The sequence below is a fragment of the Quercus robur genome, chromosome 8 (genome assembly GCF_932294415.1).
Source record: "Quercus robur chromosome 8, dhQueRobu3.1, whole genome shotgun sequence".
In the NCBI taxonomy this organism is placed as follows: Eukaryota; Viridiplantae; Streptophyta; class Magnoliopsida; order Fagales; family Fagaceae; genus Quercus; species Quercus robur.
The window spans coordinates 40,195,981-40,213,816 of record NC_065541.1 but is presented as its reverse complement, the minus strand read 5'-3'; the positions used below and the strand labels follow the sequence as shown (position 1 = coordinate 40,213,816).

Genomic DNA, 17,836 nt, shown 5'->3' with positions numbered 1-17,836 from the left:
GCATAGGTCCATGAGTTTGGCAAATCTTATCCAAAACGTTGTTAAAATGTAACTTGAGTTGTGAGTTTTTAGTGTCTAGTTAAGTATTTGAAGATACAAGAAATTGCTAAAGAAGTGCTAAAGATTATGCTAAATCTACTACCTCAACTGTAAGCTTGATTGCAATTTAATTGATTAAGCTTCATTAAAACTTGACTCGCACCTCGGCACTAGTTGATCAATCGAGCTTCAGGAATATTGCATTCTCATATTCATGCCCATGATGATCTAAGCCTTGGGATTTGTGCCCTAGGGTTCTAGACGTATAAAAGGCCATCTTATGTCATTAGAATGTCTAAGGGAACATAAAGAAAATAGGAGATCTTGATACGTCTGTGTGCGCAAGAGTTTTGTTCCGAGCATCATCTCCGGTACCATATTTAAGATCTTAAGGTGTTCCAAGCGAAGATGCTGCAAAAACCTACTTCCATCAAGTTGTTGATGTAGGATTAGACACAGATTGAGTGTCTTTGCATTGAAGAGATTCAGAAGATAGAAGAATCCAACTAGGTTGGAGTTGCCTGTGGACATGTGAGTAAGTCCTATTGTAGGTAGCAATATTAGGATTGGGTTATTCTATATTGTTATACTTCCATTCTACTATAATGAGTTCTTCTGTTGAATGGTGATCAATAATCTCTTGAAAGTTTTTCCTGTTAGGATTTCCCTTCGTAACCATATCGCATGTGTTCTTTATTTTCCACTACATTGGTTAATTGCAATATGGTTGTGCCTATTACACACTAAATTAGATCTTCACATAGGCTTAATTAATCAAGTTGGTTAGTTAACTAAAATCAGCCTTGCTATAAATTTTTCCTATACACATTTTGTAAGATTATGAACCTACCTTCTAAAGGTCACTGCAACCCTAATCCATTCCCATAATAAAAGCATAACTTTAATCCTACTTTTTGGAGAAGAATACAACCACAAAAATAGAGATAAACCACTAAGAGAAAATTCCATTGTCTTTCCAAATTTCTCCATTGAATATCCTTGATAGGTCCTTGAGCCAACCATCTTGATCATCCATTTGTGTGTGTTTTAATTAGACTTTTATCACTAAAAACAAAAAGACATCCTTAGTTATGCATACTACTAAGAAGCTCTTGGAGTGACTAGTGAGTTAGTTCGCAAACGACAATTGTTTGTGAAGTGGATCACATAAAAGGAATAAGGTAGGAGTATGTAGTAGCAATTAGCTCAAGTATGGTAGTTTGTCAACATGTCTAATGATGTTGTGTAATTACGGGCTATATCGCAACAATTTTTATAGTGGATTTGCCTTTTTGAGGTTCTGCCCCAGAGTGTTTTTACCTTGGTAGGTGTTTTTACAAGAGTTTTCACTTCATGAACAAATATCAACGTCTATGTATAATTGTTAAATGCGCTTTTAACTATGTTTATGCTTCATCAAGTAGTACTTTATTTGTGCTTTGAATCCATTGCTAATTAACTACCTTAGCTAATAATTGAATCAATTAATTAAGAATTGGTAGTTAAAATGTATGGGTTTAAAATTTTAATTTCATACTTCTTATTTTGTTAAACCTTAGACAAATCCAAACATCATTCTATTCTTGAAGGAAAAAGTACCATTTAACTAACACAACTAGAATATAATCAGTCTCTAATTTGTAATAAAATAAAATTCCCCCATTCTTATACCATAAATTTTTTTTTTTATCAAAGAAATAGGAAAAAGAATGATTTAAAATATTATAGAACATTGAAACTATAAAGAAGGATGGAAAACTAATTTAAATCTTCTAGTGTTTTAGGGTAATTTCACTGTCAAGTTCTTGAAATCATTTCCACGAATTGTGAAATGAGTGGATTGGATTTGTCACATCACCAATTATTTAAATTGATACCAAAATAGCGATAGTCAATGGTTTCAATTTGATAGTTGGGGATGGGGGATTAGGGGGTGCTTGTTGAACTATAAGCAGGGATAGAGGTAGATATAGACTCGGGGGGGCAATGCCACCCCCACCCCCTCCCCCCCGCCCCCTATTTTTTTGACAAAATATTAGTATATACATAGGTAGTAATTTTAGTAATTTTGTTTTATAAAATTACACTTTATACCCTTTAATAATATCATCGATTTTTTTAAGTGTAATGTTATAGCCATAGACTTTTCTATAACATTTTTACAAACTGTTAAGGTAACAAATTTTTATTGGTTTGCATCTAAGCCTACCACTTATATCATTTTTTTATATACCAATAATCACTCACCACATCAATAATTTGTAAAAAAGTTTGTAACTCTATCATTTTCCTCATTTTAAAGGCCATAAAAAATTAATAGATCTAAATCTAAAACAAAATATACAAGCCCAAAAAAGTTAGCCCAACAACAAAAATTACCGATAGTACACCTAAAATAAAAAAATAAAGCCCAATCAACCTTGTAGTTGCACGATTTTCCTGGCCCAAACCCTATTGATCAGGCATTGGTCCAAGGCGCAACCCACAATAAGTATTTGTAGAGGATGGGTCAAAGAACTTAGCCTCAGTTAGCTTAGTCGGTCTGATGCATGGAAAATATTGTTGCAGGAATAAAAACACAAGAATGGATATCTAACAGAAGATTCTATTTCCTGAGTGCCGAATACATTTTTCGTCCCCCTCTTTGAGGGACTCCACTACATTATATAGCTCTCTCATTCTTATCTGAACCTTACACTTGTTGATCATCTAAGCCCCCACTTGAGCATCTGTCCTATCAGACACCCTTATCACTCCCTTGTGAGTTGTAGTGGCCAAGGTAGTACTGTTCAGGAGTCTTTTCCTCATTAATGCGGCCAAGAGGGTGGTTGTGACACATTTAATGTGGTGGTGGCAGCTTTCCATGAGATATTTTGGGTTTTATTCTTTTTTATATGCTTGGAGGATGAACTGTAATGGTTGGGGCGAGCTCTTCGTCCGAACTTCGTAATGTCCGAGGAGGAGTCACAGCCAAAACCTTATTCAAGCCCAATTGCGGTGTGTAGTAGTGGTACACTCATGGTTGCTCCAGAAGCTTATAAACCATGAGTGGGAGGGTTCTCCAACCGATGTGGGACTAAGGGTGTCAAGCCTCAAAGAAGGTGAAAATCCCAAAAGACCACACTCGGGGCCGAGGACAAAACCGTGAGGGACTGGCTCCCCAAAGCGGACAAAAATCGATTGGTGCGAGTTGTGTACTCACAAACCTATTTTACCCAAAACAAACAACTCAACCCTTTAAAAAAGTTTAAACAAAATAATTTTTTCCTTATCCAACATGAATGCAAAAAAAAAAAAAAAAAAAAAAAAAAAACCTCAATGGTTAAGCAACAGAGTTGGAGGCTGGAGTTGTCACACACAACCAGAAGTAGAGCCACCCCCTAATTCCAATGCCAGAGTCGCCACACACAACTAGAAGCAGAACTGCCCCCTAATTCCAAGTCCTAGCTTCGTCTCTAACTACAATGATATTGGCAATATAATCAGTGCTTATTTATTTATTTGGAGAAGATAATCAATGTTTATTTAAGAATTATATGGTGTAATTACTCTTAGAATTTTAAAAAATTATGATCCCCACAAAAACTTTATGATACAAAATTTAAGACACACAAAGTAAATTTACTTTGGTAAATCATCATATTCTCTAACATTGCATTTAAAATATATCCAAAATTTTGATTTATCATCCTCTAAAACCCTCTCTCTCCATCACCCTCCCAACCAAACACAAATAATTTTTCTCTTTTAATTTTTTTCTTTTTGGTAAATGAAATGATCGGATTCCTGCCCCAAACACATGACCATAATAACTCAAGTCAATGCCCGAAAGACCACAAATGCCCATGTGAAAACATTGACCTCCACCTCCTCAACAAAATCACATAGCATAGGTAACGAATGACTCACATGTGGTGACAAATCATTTTTTCCTCCAGTCAGCTTACCCCGTAAAATCATATTCTTTAAACACGTACTTGATGTTTTGTAGAAAAAAAGATAAAAACAAAGGTGATAGACGCGCCTTGAAGAGGAGAGTGTGGAGAGTTAAGGTGTGTTTTCCTTTGGCGTCATGAAATTGATCCAAATATATAATAATCATTTCTCTCCCGGGAGTGCACGGCCATGGCCAAATCTCTCTCTCTCTCTCTCTCTCTTTCTCTCAAACATAACTTTCTGCTCTGCTTTTGCAATTAATGCACCACTACCTTCTCAATATGATATATTTATAACCAAAACCAACTCTTTTTATTTCTTTCTCTTCTCTCTGCTTCCAATATTCTGAACCCAAAGCTTCATCCTTGCCAGAACACCAAAAAGGTAATCTCTGCTAATAATCCCAAACTCACACCTTTTCTGTTCACTCATTCTCTTTGGTTAATCTTTCCCTTGCAATACCCCTTTTTCTTTCAATTCTTTTTATGCTTCATTCTTCCCATTCCACTCTACTTTTCATAGTTTCTTAACCGGGTTTATTCTATTTTTCCTTGTTGGTATGTGTTTGTTTCAGTTAGTAATTACTTAATTTATTGCTTACGGTTACTACTTTAGCACCCAAGTAAAGCTTGTTTAGTGGCATTGAGTAATGAACCATTTGCATCACTGCATGTACATGTAACACCAATTGTGTTTTAGTTTTGGGTTCTAGGCTTTGTTTGTTGGTTGAGAAAAAACAGAGGAAACTAAACAGAAAATCAGAAATGCTTTTCGATTTCATGTTTTTTGCGGCTGTAGTTAACCAAAACTGAAACTTTAGGCTGTGCTTAGACCGATTGTAAGAAAATTTAAGTTTTTGAACTGTTAATTTCTTTTGTAAACCTCTACATTTTTCTAAACAAACAGGAAAGTAGTCATTTTTGGTTACCCTGTTTTATCTGGTTTTGTCTCTTAGGAAAATCAGCTGTAATTGCTTGATCTCGTTCGTTCTGTTTCTGGGTTTTCTTCTACATTTTCTAGGTTACCAAACGGAACACTGTTTGTCTATTTTTTTCTTCTTCTTATAATAGTATAATTGCATAAGACTTATTACTTTAATCTCTTTATGCTCCTTTTTGGGTTTTGTTCATTGATACTGTGTTGACAAAATCATGCTTTTCTTTCGTCCTTTTCTGCTTTTCTAGCTTTACTTTTATCTCTTTTCGGTTCTCTCCCAAGTGGGATTTCAAAATTTTGTACATTTTTTTTTTCCTTTTGCCCTCTCTCTCTCTCTCTCTCTGCCTGTGTTAAAAAAGAGTCCACTGACCAGTCTTCTGCTCCGTTTGGTTGCCGAGAAAAAAAAAAAAAGCACGGAAAAAGGAAAAGAAAAAGAAAAAAAATCGAAACTTTAACTATGACTTTCTTTCTGTTAGTTGGTTCTTAAGTTCAATAAAATTTAAACAATTTTGAACTGGGCTGAATTGTTTTTTGAAACATCTACAGTAAGAACCAATCAAAAAGTAGGCAGTTAATAATCCTATCCTACATTTTCTAAGCTGCCAAACGGAGATTTAGAGGTTTAAATAAGGACATATTGTGAAATTTTGTCATGGGGTGCGAAAATGTCTGGCTTGCCCCTTGGTGTTGATCTATTTTTTGGTGATGTGTTGAGCAGGAAAGGTAAGGTAAGACTTTTGAGAATTACGTGAATATTCTTATTCTAGTTTTTTTTCTTGTGTATTTCTGTGAAATACAAATGGTGGATGCTTCTTTGTTTGTGTGTTTATGTGTGCAAAGAGAGAGAGAATTGTTCCTCGAACGGCACTATGAGGAGACTGTAGTTGCCTCTTGAATGTACATTTTTGCCTTGTCAGTGGAGATTCCATTGGTCTTAATTCATTATTTATATTTTTTGATGAATATGGATTTGTATGAAAGGGCAAGACATTGTTTGATAGTACCTTTTTTTTTGGCCTTTGCGTGTTCTTAATTTCCTATTTTCAATGGCATTAATACCTTCAATACGTAGTTTGTGGATTAAATTACAATAAAATATCACCACTTGATCTGTATCTCCTGATGAAGACAAATGATCTGGACGGTCTTAAAACATTTCTATCCTTGTTCCCATGGAAGATTTAACAATACTATTTTTCTGATTAGTTGATTTTTCTATACTTTGCAGCCATTGATGGGTTCTGTGAAATTATAGATTAAATTATTTAATAAACTAATATTTTCCTGTTTTGTTCAGTTGGTTTCAATGTCGATTCTCGTAACTTCCAACAGGCTATGCATTTGACCAAGATAAAATGAGGCCAGATTTCTATACAGAGGTGTAAAGTGGCTTGTGTCTTGATGTGTGAGAATCTTTGGTGTTTGAATGGTCTTTATCCTTGGTTGACTATTCTACTATCTCAAAATTTCATGTGAGATCTGGTCTGGCTAAGGAGGAAACTTGTCCCTTATTTACATCTGATGTAATGTTTTCTTTCTGGAGCTGAGTAAATGGGGAGTTGTGTATCAACTAGTAGTCGGAGTACTTGTAGTAGCGGGAGCAATGGAGAGACAGTCTCTCCCTCTTGTTTTTGTGGGCAAAAGAGAACGAGGAGAACATTCTCAGACCATGTTGTTAGCTTGCAGCATCTACCATCCATACCAAACAGGATTTTTATGAATGGAAAGAGCCGTACTTCTTGCATATTCACACAGCAGGGCCGCAAGGGTATAAACCAGGATGCCATGGTTGTCTGGGAAGTAAGTTCTGTTCTTTAGGTTGGAATGATATCTAATTATATTTGGTTGCTGGTTTCTTAGTCTGGATTTGAATTCCTGCAGGATTTCATGTCAGAAGATGCTATATTTTGTGGTATCTTTGATGGCCATGGCCCACATGGCCATCTTGTTGCACGCAAAGTGAGGGATGTCCTGCCAATAAAGCTATTATCATTCTTGCATTCTTATCAGTCAAGGTCAAATGGGTCAAATACAACCTGCTTTAAAGGGAATCTGAAGAGATCGGATGGTGGAGATTCAGAGAAGGATTGTTCAGCGGAGGATAAATTAAATTCTATATGGAGAGAAGCTTTCTTAAAGTCATACAAGGCCATGGACAAAGAGCTGAGGTCTCATCCAAATTTGGACTGCTTCTGTAGTGGTAGCACCTCTGTCACCATAGTGAAACAGGTATGCCAGAAAACATTGCCCATACTGATCATTATACTCCACTTGTTCTGCCTCATCTTATTTGCTTCTGTTTATAGGGCTCAAGCCTTTTTATGGGATATATTGGGGATTCTCGAGCAATTATGGGGTCTAGGGACAGTAATGATTCCATGATGGCAATCCAGTTGACTGTTGATTTAAAGCCTGATTTGCCAAGTATGTATTATGATATACTTATATTTCAATTTTCTTGATTATATATATATATATATATATATATGCTTATCGTGTGTGCCTAATTCTGTTGATGTGATGTAAATTCATATAGGGGAGGCTGAAAGGATTAAACGTTGTAAGGGTAGGGTCTTTGCTTTGCAAGATGAGCCTGAAGTGCCTAGGGTATGGTTGCCATTTGATGATGCACCTGGATTAGCAATGGCTCGAGCATTTGGGGATTTCTGTTTGAAGGAGTATGGGGTGATCTCTATACCTGAATTCTCTCACCGGCTACTTACGGACAGAGATCAGTTCATCGTTCTTGCCTCTGATGGGGTAAATGTTTCATTCTCTGATGGTTGCATTTGTTCTTTCCTTTTTATTTTATTTCCTTCCAATTTCCGTATCTTAATTCAATTCCCCTCCACTTTGTAAAATTCATGGGCAAGAATAAACTAATTTGCCACTCTTAAGTTATGCCGGTTGCTCACCATAAACTAGGTGGTGCTGCCTGTGGATCATATTCTACAATTTGCAATAATCTGGTGACTGAGATTTATTTTTTGGGGGTGGGTGGGGGGAGGCTAAAATGGCTTCCAGAATCCAATATTCAAGTAATAGAATTGGAAAGGATGTTTCTTATAGATATCACCACCAAACATAAAAAAGTTGGATGGACTTATGCTGGGCTAATGAACCAACAGGAAAAATTTTTAGACAGTCGTGGTGTGCTAGGTTGCCCAGACTGCATTCTCTGATTCTCTCTCTTTTTTCCCCCTTTTTCTTAGTGCAATAATTTTTTGCTTTACTAACACTGAGTTAATAAGTAGTTTGAACTTTGCTGCTTTTGATCTGTTTTATGGCTTTATAAAACTTCTTTATGTTCAAAGTATGATGATTTTTGTACATCATTGCTAATCAAAACTAGTGATTTATGGCACATATGTTTGGCAAATGCATGGAATTTCACTTAACAAGTATTGTCTGTTATGTTAGTTGATAGTGATCTGATACATGATATGTTAACATTTAGATGGCCACAAATTCATTACTAGCTATGAGTTGAAAAGAGGCGGATGTCTGTAAGGTTTCCATTTTAGATAGTCAAACATCATGGCTTTTTTGGATTATTGTATTGATGGGGTCAAAGTGGTTGGGTTAAGATTGGAGCGATGGAGCTAGTTCCTTTTTCATGCTTTTTTTCATGTTGTAGAATCACATGGTTTCTTGTTTGGGTGAGGATTGAACTGGGCCAGATTTATATAAATAGAGGCACATGCATCAGTACATATGTGGATGCATGCTAGTGCACTTGTGCACACTTGTGAGCTTGCACACATGCTCGTACATAATCAAGTTAGGGTTGAATTGCTTCTTGAGAGCACACACACATGCGTGTATGTAGTGAAGTAGAAGTGGAAATGCTTTTTGGAGAAATGACACTCAAAAGGGCAAATAGTTTGTTAATCTTTAGGTAATGCTCTGCCTCTTGTATGAGGTTTGTGGAAACAATATAAATGATTCCCACAATTGTGAAAGCAAACATTACTAAAATAAAAGGAACCAATGGTCAGAAATCTTATTGAACAAGTATAAGTGATATGATCCCAAGAATTAGTTGACTCTGAAAACTATTTCTAATTAGATTTGAAACTTGATTAGTTACTTGAAAGTAGACCTAGAGGGCCAAAAGTAAAACTACCTTATAAGCGTTAGTCCTTGCCTTGTATGAATGTCTTCTTGATCATCATAATCTGGGAGTTTGGTATATTGGAAGCATATACCTGTTACAACTGCCCGGTATAGGGGAGTAGTTTCTTCTAGGTTGTATGTTATTGTTAGCCAACCAAGAAAAAGACAACTGCCCGGTATAGGGGAGTAGTTTCTTCTAGGTTGTATGTTATTGTTAGCCAACCAAGAAAAAGAAGAAAGAGGAAAGTGAGTACATACTTATTCTCATAATTATAGGTATTGTGGAGAATAAGAACCATTATGCATAATGATGTTAGGATATGCATAATTAGAATCCTTGGCTTGTAGAAGTGTATGTATAGTAAAAGTTTTTTTTTTTTTTTTTAATGCAGTTTTCATCCTATGGATTTCCAAAAAAAAAAAAAAAAAAAAAAAAAAAAAACATATGAAGACAATACAGTTTAGGCCATAGTTTTTTTTTTTTTTTTTTTTTTTTTTTTTTGAAAACAAGCCATAGTTTATAATAACATGAAAAATTAAAAATATTGCTACATTCTAACAGACGTAGTAGTTCTGAAAAAAAGAAGATGTACTAATTCATAAAAGCAGAGAACTTAAATAGTTTGCATTTTTGCAATAATATAATACTGATGGGTACAACAATGTTTGCACTGTAATTTTCATCTAGGACTTCAGATTATGAAGTCAGTTATGCAGAATGTAAAAGAACTCTTTGAGGTTTATGTCCATGAGATTTACCTCTTATTAAATAGCAGTAATAGTTGCTCTGTTTGCCAATCAGGTGACATCTATGCTAAATTGGTATGATGAATACTGTTGATGTTTTGAAATAATACAAGATATTGGGAATCATCCTCATAAAATAGTTATATTCAAGGATATCATGGTTAAAGAAATTTTACTTAGTTATCAGTGGAAAGCCTCTCCAACTACAGTACAATGTTATGTAAACTTAAATTCTTATTTTACCATTCTTCCCCATTCCAAAACAACTTACTAAGTTGTTAAGAGCTAATGGGTAGGATGAGGGAATGGTCAGATGAGTGATGGTCTGGAATGGAGCCTTTCATGGGCTTACTAGTAAGTGCTTTGATGGTCCTCCTATCTACAAATGATTCTTTTTTCCCTGTAATTGTAGTTTTTCATACACGGAACCCTTCGATCATGGTTCATTAATATGAATGTCTAGATTTGCTATAAAAGCAAAGAAATTGTTGACTCTTGTATGCTAGATTACTCTAATTCCAATGGGAATTGGCCTCTGCCCATTTATTTGTGTTATCCTAGATTTGTAGCCTTGGGAGAGTTAATTCATGAAATATTTTTCACCCCCAATTTTATAATTTGCTAAATTTATTATCCCCCTTGGAATCAGCTTTCTCTGGGTTAGACTTCCTATCAATTACCTCTACTAGATTTCACAAAAGTAGGAGCTTTGTGCATTGGGTACAATCTAATATCGTTATTACCCAATTCTTCTATTGACTAGAAAATTTTGTGCATGCCGTATCATAGAGGTTAGAATTTATCCTTATAGATGGATCCCAATAAAGAGTGTAGAAACTAGGATAGATTGAAGTCTCAACATAATGACAAAGCAGAAACTTAACTGGAACAATCAAAATGATCTTTGTTAAATTACCGATTGCCCCAAAAGCTTAAAATATTAGGAAATGGTGAGTTTAATCACTTAACCATAATTCTAACACTCCCCCTCACTTATGGGCCTAAACTTTCCCTTAATAAGTGGGGGCCCAATAAGTAGGAATTTAACATTTTAAATGGAAGGTAGAGTGAAGACAGGGATCGAACTCAGGATCTTCTACTCTGATACCATGTTAAATTACTGATTGTCCCAAAAGCTTAAGCTATTAGGAAATGGCGAGTTTAATTACTTAACTATAATTCTAACAATCTTCAAAATTATTTTATGGGATCTGGAGAATAGAAAAAGACTTACATGACTTTCTGATAACATTTTCAAGTTTTTCATCTTTGAGCATTGGGTGTCCTCGAGTTGCGTGAAATCATTTTATGTTCTTTTTCTTTTGAATGGTTCTAATTTGGTTTCATTACAGGTTTGGGATGTCTTGAGTAATGAAGAGGTGGTTGAGATAGTATCCACAGCTCCAACCCGATCGTCAGCTGCAAGGATCCTGGTGGACTCGGCTGCTCGTGAATGGAAACTCAAATACCCAACTTCGAAGATGGATGACTGTGCAGTGGTTTGTTTGTTTCTGGATGGGAAAATGGATGCAGAATCTGATTATGATGAACAAAACTTCTCTTCTGCAACCCTTCAGAGCAATCATTCTGGTAATGCTATTGAATCAGATGATGGCCAGAAGTCTGAACCATCTTTGCAAAGGAACTTTACAGTCAGATCATCAGAAGAAAATGATGCTTACGGACGATTACCTGTTGAGGTTGAAGGGAATGAGGAAACCGTAGCAGCTGAAGATCAGAATTGGTTAGGTTTGGAAGGCGTCACACGAGTGAACTCACTTGTTCAACTTCCCAGATTTTCTGAGGAGAGGCCAAACCCCGAAATTTTGTGATTTCTATAGAAATGGAATGGAACTAGTTTTCTTGTATTACCTTGGTCTTGGCACCTTACAAATACAAGAAGAAAACCTTTCTTCTTTGGTGACATATTGTCCAAGGTTTGTGTATGTACATTTAAAGCTACAATCAATGTTTTGTTCTTTTGTATTGCACAGAAATTCAGTCGAAATCACTTTCATCAAGGAATGATATCAGCATGGTTCCAATTTCTGTAGTGATAATATCTCATTGCGTTAAGGATATTTGGATATGCCAAGTTTTGTGTGACACCATTATGGGTTCAGGTCTTAAGCTAAATTGTACTTAATGATACCCTAGTTAAGTTTATATGTTGTGATGTGGAAGATCCTGAAATGCCTGTTTTGTTACTTGAAAGACAGCTTTTGCTGCCTGGAATAGTCTCCTCTTTTAAGGGTATAATTGTCACCGGGTGATATGCGATTGAAAGATTAGTGAAACAAAGGAATTGGAATGGATGTTAATCCTAAAACAGTATTGAGTATCATTTTCAAACAATGTGTTCAATGAGTTGTCCTTGGGTTGGTGAATATGATAATGGTAGATGGATACTCGTGATTACAACTTGCAACAGGGCGTGGGGACGTGGTGGTTCCTAGTCTGCACAATACATTAATGAGTAAATATGCTGTACAATGGTCGGAAGTATCATATATTGAGGAAGTAGTGTTCTAACCTTTAATAAGATTATTCTATTTATTGTTTGTGAAGACTAGGGAATCTAATGAATCTATAATATGATGGATGGAACTCTGAGACTTCCAGGTACGGTATGTCCTTGAAGTCCATTGAGCTCATAACCCAGATGTCTCTAAGAGATGTCAAAAGTAAATAATTAAGTTTAAGTAAACAAAATAAGGGTAAATTAAATTTTTGGTCTTGAAACATTGTTAAGTTGGAATTTCATTTCTAAAATATTTTAAAATGTGACAATTTAGTCTCTCCATCAATGTTTTTGTCATTTATTTTATTTTGGCAGATGTCATTTGATACAATATTTTTAATTAATGTGGCATTAATTAAATATTAAGATAATTGATTATATTTTTGTTCTCTAAAATACGTAAATTTGATTTGTCCCTCAATTTATTAAAAAAAAAAAAAAAGAATTCCATCCTTCAAATATTTAAAATGTAATAATTTAGTTCTTGTGTCAATTCTTTTCTATCTCACATCACTCTCTATTTAACATGGTTTCAAATAAGATGATTGTCATGTGGGATGAGTTTAAGAATCTTGATTGCGTGATGATTTATAATAATATGATGAAACACGACCCCCCACCTCATTAATTAAATATTAAGATAACTAATTATATTTTTGTTCTCTAAAATACATAAATTTGATTTGTCCCTCAAATTAAAAAAAAAAAAAAATTGAATTCCATCTTTCAAATATTTAAAATGTAATAATTTAGTTCTTGTGTCAATTCTTTTCTATCTCACATCACTCTCTATTTAACATGGTTTCAAATAAGACGATTGTCATGTGGGATGAGTTTAAGAATCTTGATTGCGTGATGATTTATAATAATAATAATAATATGATGAAACACAACCCCCAACCTCTTTTCTTATGGAAGGAACATTATTAATGTAGACAAGCTGCATGAGAGAGGTTTTATTGTGTATTCAATTAGAAAATCCTTGAATCTATGGCTTAAAGGCATGCCGTTGTAGCATTGAAGAGGCATGGATGGAGTGGGTTGTGTAGTAGCAATAATTATTTTATGCATCAGGTATATGTACTATTTTTTTCTCGCAATGTATGGGTCTTGTAATTGTGAGAAGATATATATATCTGATACATGAGATACATGTTTGTAATTATCAACCAAAGAGTCGTAGTCGGAGGCAATTTGTTTGATAATTTACATTTATAATGATTTTTGTTGATTCTTACTTTCCCATGGTTGTGAGGTACATGGTTTGGTGGATGGAGAAATAAAGAAGACGGGGAAGAGAAAGATCTTGAAAAAAAAAAATAAGAGAAGGAAAAAGAAAAAAAAAAAAAGTCATATTAATGTAAGTGAGAATTTACGGAAAGAGTAAATTATTATTTTTTAAATATTTATGAGACAAAAAATAAACTTACCCGTTATTTAAGGAGCCAAAAGGTATAGGTTAGCTACGTCAACACTCTATTCAACACTCCACCCACGCCAGCCAAAATGGATCAAAATCAAACTTTTTAAATTTGGAATACCAAATTAATCTTTAATCATATTTTAGGGACCAAGAGTATAAATTATCGTAAAATAAAAATAAACAGTATAATATGAGTCCTATATCCTCCTCTTTATTATTATTTTTGTTCTCTCACTCTCAAATGAAAAATATATATTTAGTCCTTCAAATTTAGTTTATGTTATATTTTAATCTTTGAAATTCTTTTTAGTCTTCAACCTCTTTTTTTTTTTTTTTTTTTTTTTTTTTAAATTTTATAATTGTGATAATTTAATCCTTACACTCCCTTCCTGTTATAATTTTTACTTACATGGCTAATAGAGCGTCAAAGCAAACCTTTTTTTTTGGTCCTTTTATAAATATTTTTTTAATACAAAATAGAAATTCTACTTTAGTCTAATCTAAGTATATATGTGTGTGCTTTCTCAAAAAAAAAAAAAGTATATATGTGTGTGAAACTTCCTACTATAGACTTGAATTCCAGCTCTTACCTCCACGCTCTACAAGCACTTATACTTAGGTCATTTTATTCGTAAACTTGACTCCTTATTTTAGCGACTTTGACCTTGGATAATCTAGATAATACATGGCACTCATTGGCTGCTAAACTAGCCCCAGTTTCGAGTCCCAAAGCCACATTATATTGACTACTTTAGTACTCCGTTAAACACAAAAATAAAAATTATATACTTGGTATATTTTAATTTTTAGGAACACCTAAAAATAACTTTTTTTAATTTTAAAGAACTGAAATAGACCGAACGTTTCTTCTAAAAAAATAAAAAAAGAAGACCAAACATATATATTTTTTGTTTATTTGGTTTTTTTATTATATAAAAAAGAGTATTGTATTATGTATCTTTGAATCTAATTCTTAATAGAGCCTTTTTGCGAATCAATTAAAAATGCTAGATTCACCATCATCCAGTTGGGCGAGTTGATACCTCCCCAAGTCAAAAGTACTTAGAGAAGCCGGTGTATTGGGTTATAACTGCCGGGATTACAATAAAAAAAAAAAATATATATATATATATATATATTTATATATATATATATATATATAAATAAAAGTATTTCTAATTATTAAAAAAGAAAAGAAAAAACAAATGCTAGATTTGACCTTGAAGTTCTTAGACATCACACAAACCCCTTGCTTATAATGTAATAGTCTAACTACCATCCTTAATTAATTTTCTTACTTTGAATTGAATCTAGATAAAAACTTCTAGTTTAATTTTGACACTTCTAAGAATATAAGTTCATATATATTTTTTTAAATAAAAACTTAAAATGAATCATATACTGACTAATAAAGATTTTAACTTACTTTTCGACTTAAACCAATATAATTGTATAAAATTAAGAAATTCAAAAATGAAATAATAAAAAGCCCTAATACTATCAATTCAAACAATCTAAAAATCAAAGAAGTACACTAGTACAATCTAATTTAAAAATATAAGATTTAACTAAATTTTTTACTTACTTTTATCACTTCACAATTTTTTCTTCTTCCTCCTTTTCTCTTTTCGTTTGTATTTTTGTTCCTTGTTAAGCCAACCATTTGGAATCAGGCATAAGACCACCTTTTATTTTGTTTTGAGAATGGAGATTACATCTTAAAAAAATGTGTATTTTTTATTCTCTTCACATTTTAAAACTCTTTCAAAGAATTGGTCCCTCAATTATTATTATTATTTTTTGGCGAGTAAAATTACATAAAACTTCCAAATCATTATATATATACATACACACACTCTGAAAATCTTTGCTAGCAACCAACTACATCAATGAATTTTATTCGAGTATTTTTTAGGGACTTAAACCCTAATAAGTTGTGACTGGTTTTATTAGTGTTTAAGCCCCTAAAAATACTCAAATCAACGAAACCAACTACAACAGCGGAATTTATTCGAGTATATTCAAGGGCTTAAACATTAATAAGTTTTGGCTTAAACTCTAATAACTTTTCAATAATTGACTTAATATGATAATGCCAAAAGCCTTATAATTTAACTAGCTCCTTTGGTGTTTTTAATAGAAACGTACATGGTTCAAATCACCCTCCCTTCCCCTAAGTATCAAATTAAAAAAAAAAAAAATATATATATATATATATATATATAATGTTAAATTAAGAAATGCATTATTCAAAAAGTAAATAATAAATTTATTATTCATTATTCAACATGAGGCTAGAATTAGCGTCATAAATCATAATCTGCGATGATCAAGGCTTGGGGTAGCTGCTCTTAGAAAGAAACTTTGGCAACCATTAGGACCTTTGGAGGTCGAAGCAAAAGCTTTTGAGGTTGGTTTGTTATTTGCTCAAGACATTGTAATCCGATAAATAATCCTTGAGGGTGACTCTTGTGGTTTCTAATGCACTTGCACGAAAGTCTCACTTTTCTTCATCAATAGCTTCAGTTGTTTATGGCATTACCTCCCTATCACATGAGCTTCGTAGGGTTTGAAGTATCACATAAGGGAAGGAATGGAAACCAACCAGCCCACTTGTTGAGCATTATGCTATTTGGATAAGTTGGATTGAGGAAAACCCCTTGTTTCATAATATACACCATCTCAAATGATGTACACTTTTTTTCTTTGAATTAATAAAATTTCAGTCTTGCTATAAAATAAAAATTAATAAAAAAAATGCCCTAATATGATCAATTCAAACAATCTAACCATAAAAAGATAGATTTTTTTTTAAAAAAAAATTTAGGGTTTAAATAATTTTATTTATTTATTTTTACTTACATTCACTGCTTCACAAAATTTTTCTTCTTCTTCAAATTGAGAGGCACCCCTTGGAAGAGGGCTTGGGAAATTTTTTTTGCAATGATCTTTCAAAAGTATAGAAGTTCCAAAATCAGTGGGTGCAATTTGTATGTGGCTCCGCCACTAACTAGAATGATATTAAAACATTTTATTGTTAGTTTTGTACGCAAATTTTCAGCTGAAGTGTTTTTTTAGATGAATAATTTTCGGCTGAAGTTTATTCACGATCGTCAATATACATCCCACAAAAATGAGTGAATCTAGAACACCGGTGTGGAGTTATCACGGACTCTCTGAAGTTTTAGTTAGAAGTCATGCTTTTTTTTTTTTTCCTAAAAGTCAAATCGATATTTATTTTTCTACGTACCTTGTTTTTCAACTTTCCACTCTTGTTTAGGTGGTTACTGATGGTGAACCATTTTCTAGAATCGTATGGCAAGTAACGGTTTATAATTGCCGGGGCATAAATATTCATGAGGTGTGGTTAACTAGTTGTTGTTGTCGGTGATCCTTTTTATAAAGAGCAATGTTAGAGATTCAACAAATTTCACAATTTTTTTTCACCTGGAGCACTCTATCATCACTTTATGACACACCAATTATGGGCTGACACCTCAGCCGGTGTGAAATTTGTTGTCAAGTTCTTTGTATACTTAGACTTCACTTTTATCTTTCCTGGATTGCTATTTGCCAGTCTAACTGTGAAATTATATCCTAACGAAATTCCTTTTAGTTTCCTTCATAACAATTCTTTGTGTCTTTCACTCTTTAGATTACTTTGATGACAATTTATCTTAAGATAGCAAATACACTTTTAAAACTTGCATAATTTAGGTTTATTATAAATTTATACTTGTAATGATACCTTAGTTGTAGAAACTGATCATAAACTCCCAATATAGAGAATGTTGGCCACTCTTGGTTCCATCTTTATTGTTGAGCTAGTGGATTATCATTACCATAATGAAAACATATGAAAATACTGTTTGCCTAAACCATATCATTGCCATTGTGCTGGTTAGCTCTATAATTAATGAAAGAGTGATCCATCAGATGCTGGGAACCTATCTTTACGCTGCTAAAGTGGTCAGATGGGAGAGTGAGGCTGATGCAGAACTGAAAACCGTTCTTCAAGTACAACAGAAGATGGAGGCACATAAATAAGCAATGTACAGAGTCCATTAGTAGCCGCTAGAGCTGTTGGTTAAGAGTAAAGATAATTGTAGTAAGTAGTA

At 33.6% G+C, this 17,836-nt stretch overlaps 1 protein-coding gene across 3 annotated transcripts; it reads left to right on the top strand.

Annotated features, from left to right (window-relative positions):
* Positions 1–4,146: 4,146 nt before the first annotated feature.
* On the top strand, positions 4,147–11,827 carry LOC126695490 (probable protein phosphatase 2C 52). 3 transcript variants are annotated; one of them, XM_050392246.1, is made up of 6 exons: positions 4,147–4,359; positions 6,209–6,711; positions 6,793–7,140; positions 7,218–7,335; positions 7,448–7,671; positions 11,127–11,827. In XM_050392246.1, the coding sequence occupies exons 2-6, from the start codon at positions 6,463–6,465 to the stop codon at positions 11,604–11,606; spliced, it is 1,419 nt and encodes a 472-aa protein (XP_050248203.1). In that variant the 5' UTR covers positions 4,147–4,359; positions 6,209–6,462; the 3' UTR covers positions 11,607–11,827. The 3 variants fall into 3 exon arrangements, with proteins under 3 accessions (XP_050248203.1, XP_050248205.1, XP_050248204.1); XM_050392248.1 differs by lacking the exon at positions 4,147–4,359 and adding an exon at positions 5,330–5,634; XM_050392247.1 differs by lacking the exon at positions 4,147–4,359 and adding an exon at positions 5,330–5,639.
* Positions 11,828–17,836: the final 6,009 nt, after the last annotated feature.

Coding starts and splice junctions, on each gene's coding strand:
- LOC126695490 (XM_050392246.1), top strand. CDS start 6,463: ATGGGGAGTTGTGTATCAACTAGTAGTCGGAGTACTTGTAGTAGCGGG. Junction 6,712..6,792: donor ATGCCATGGTTGTCTGGGAA/GTAAGTTCTGTT, acceptor GAATTCCTGCAG/GATTTCATGTCAGAAGATGC. Junction 7,141..7,217: donor CTGTCACCATAGTGAAACAG/GTATGCCAGAAA, acceptor TTCTGTTTATAG/GGCTCAAGCCTTTTTATGGG.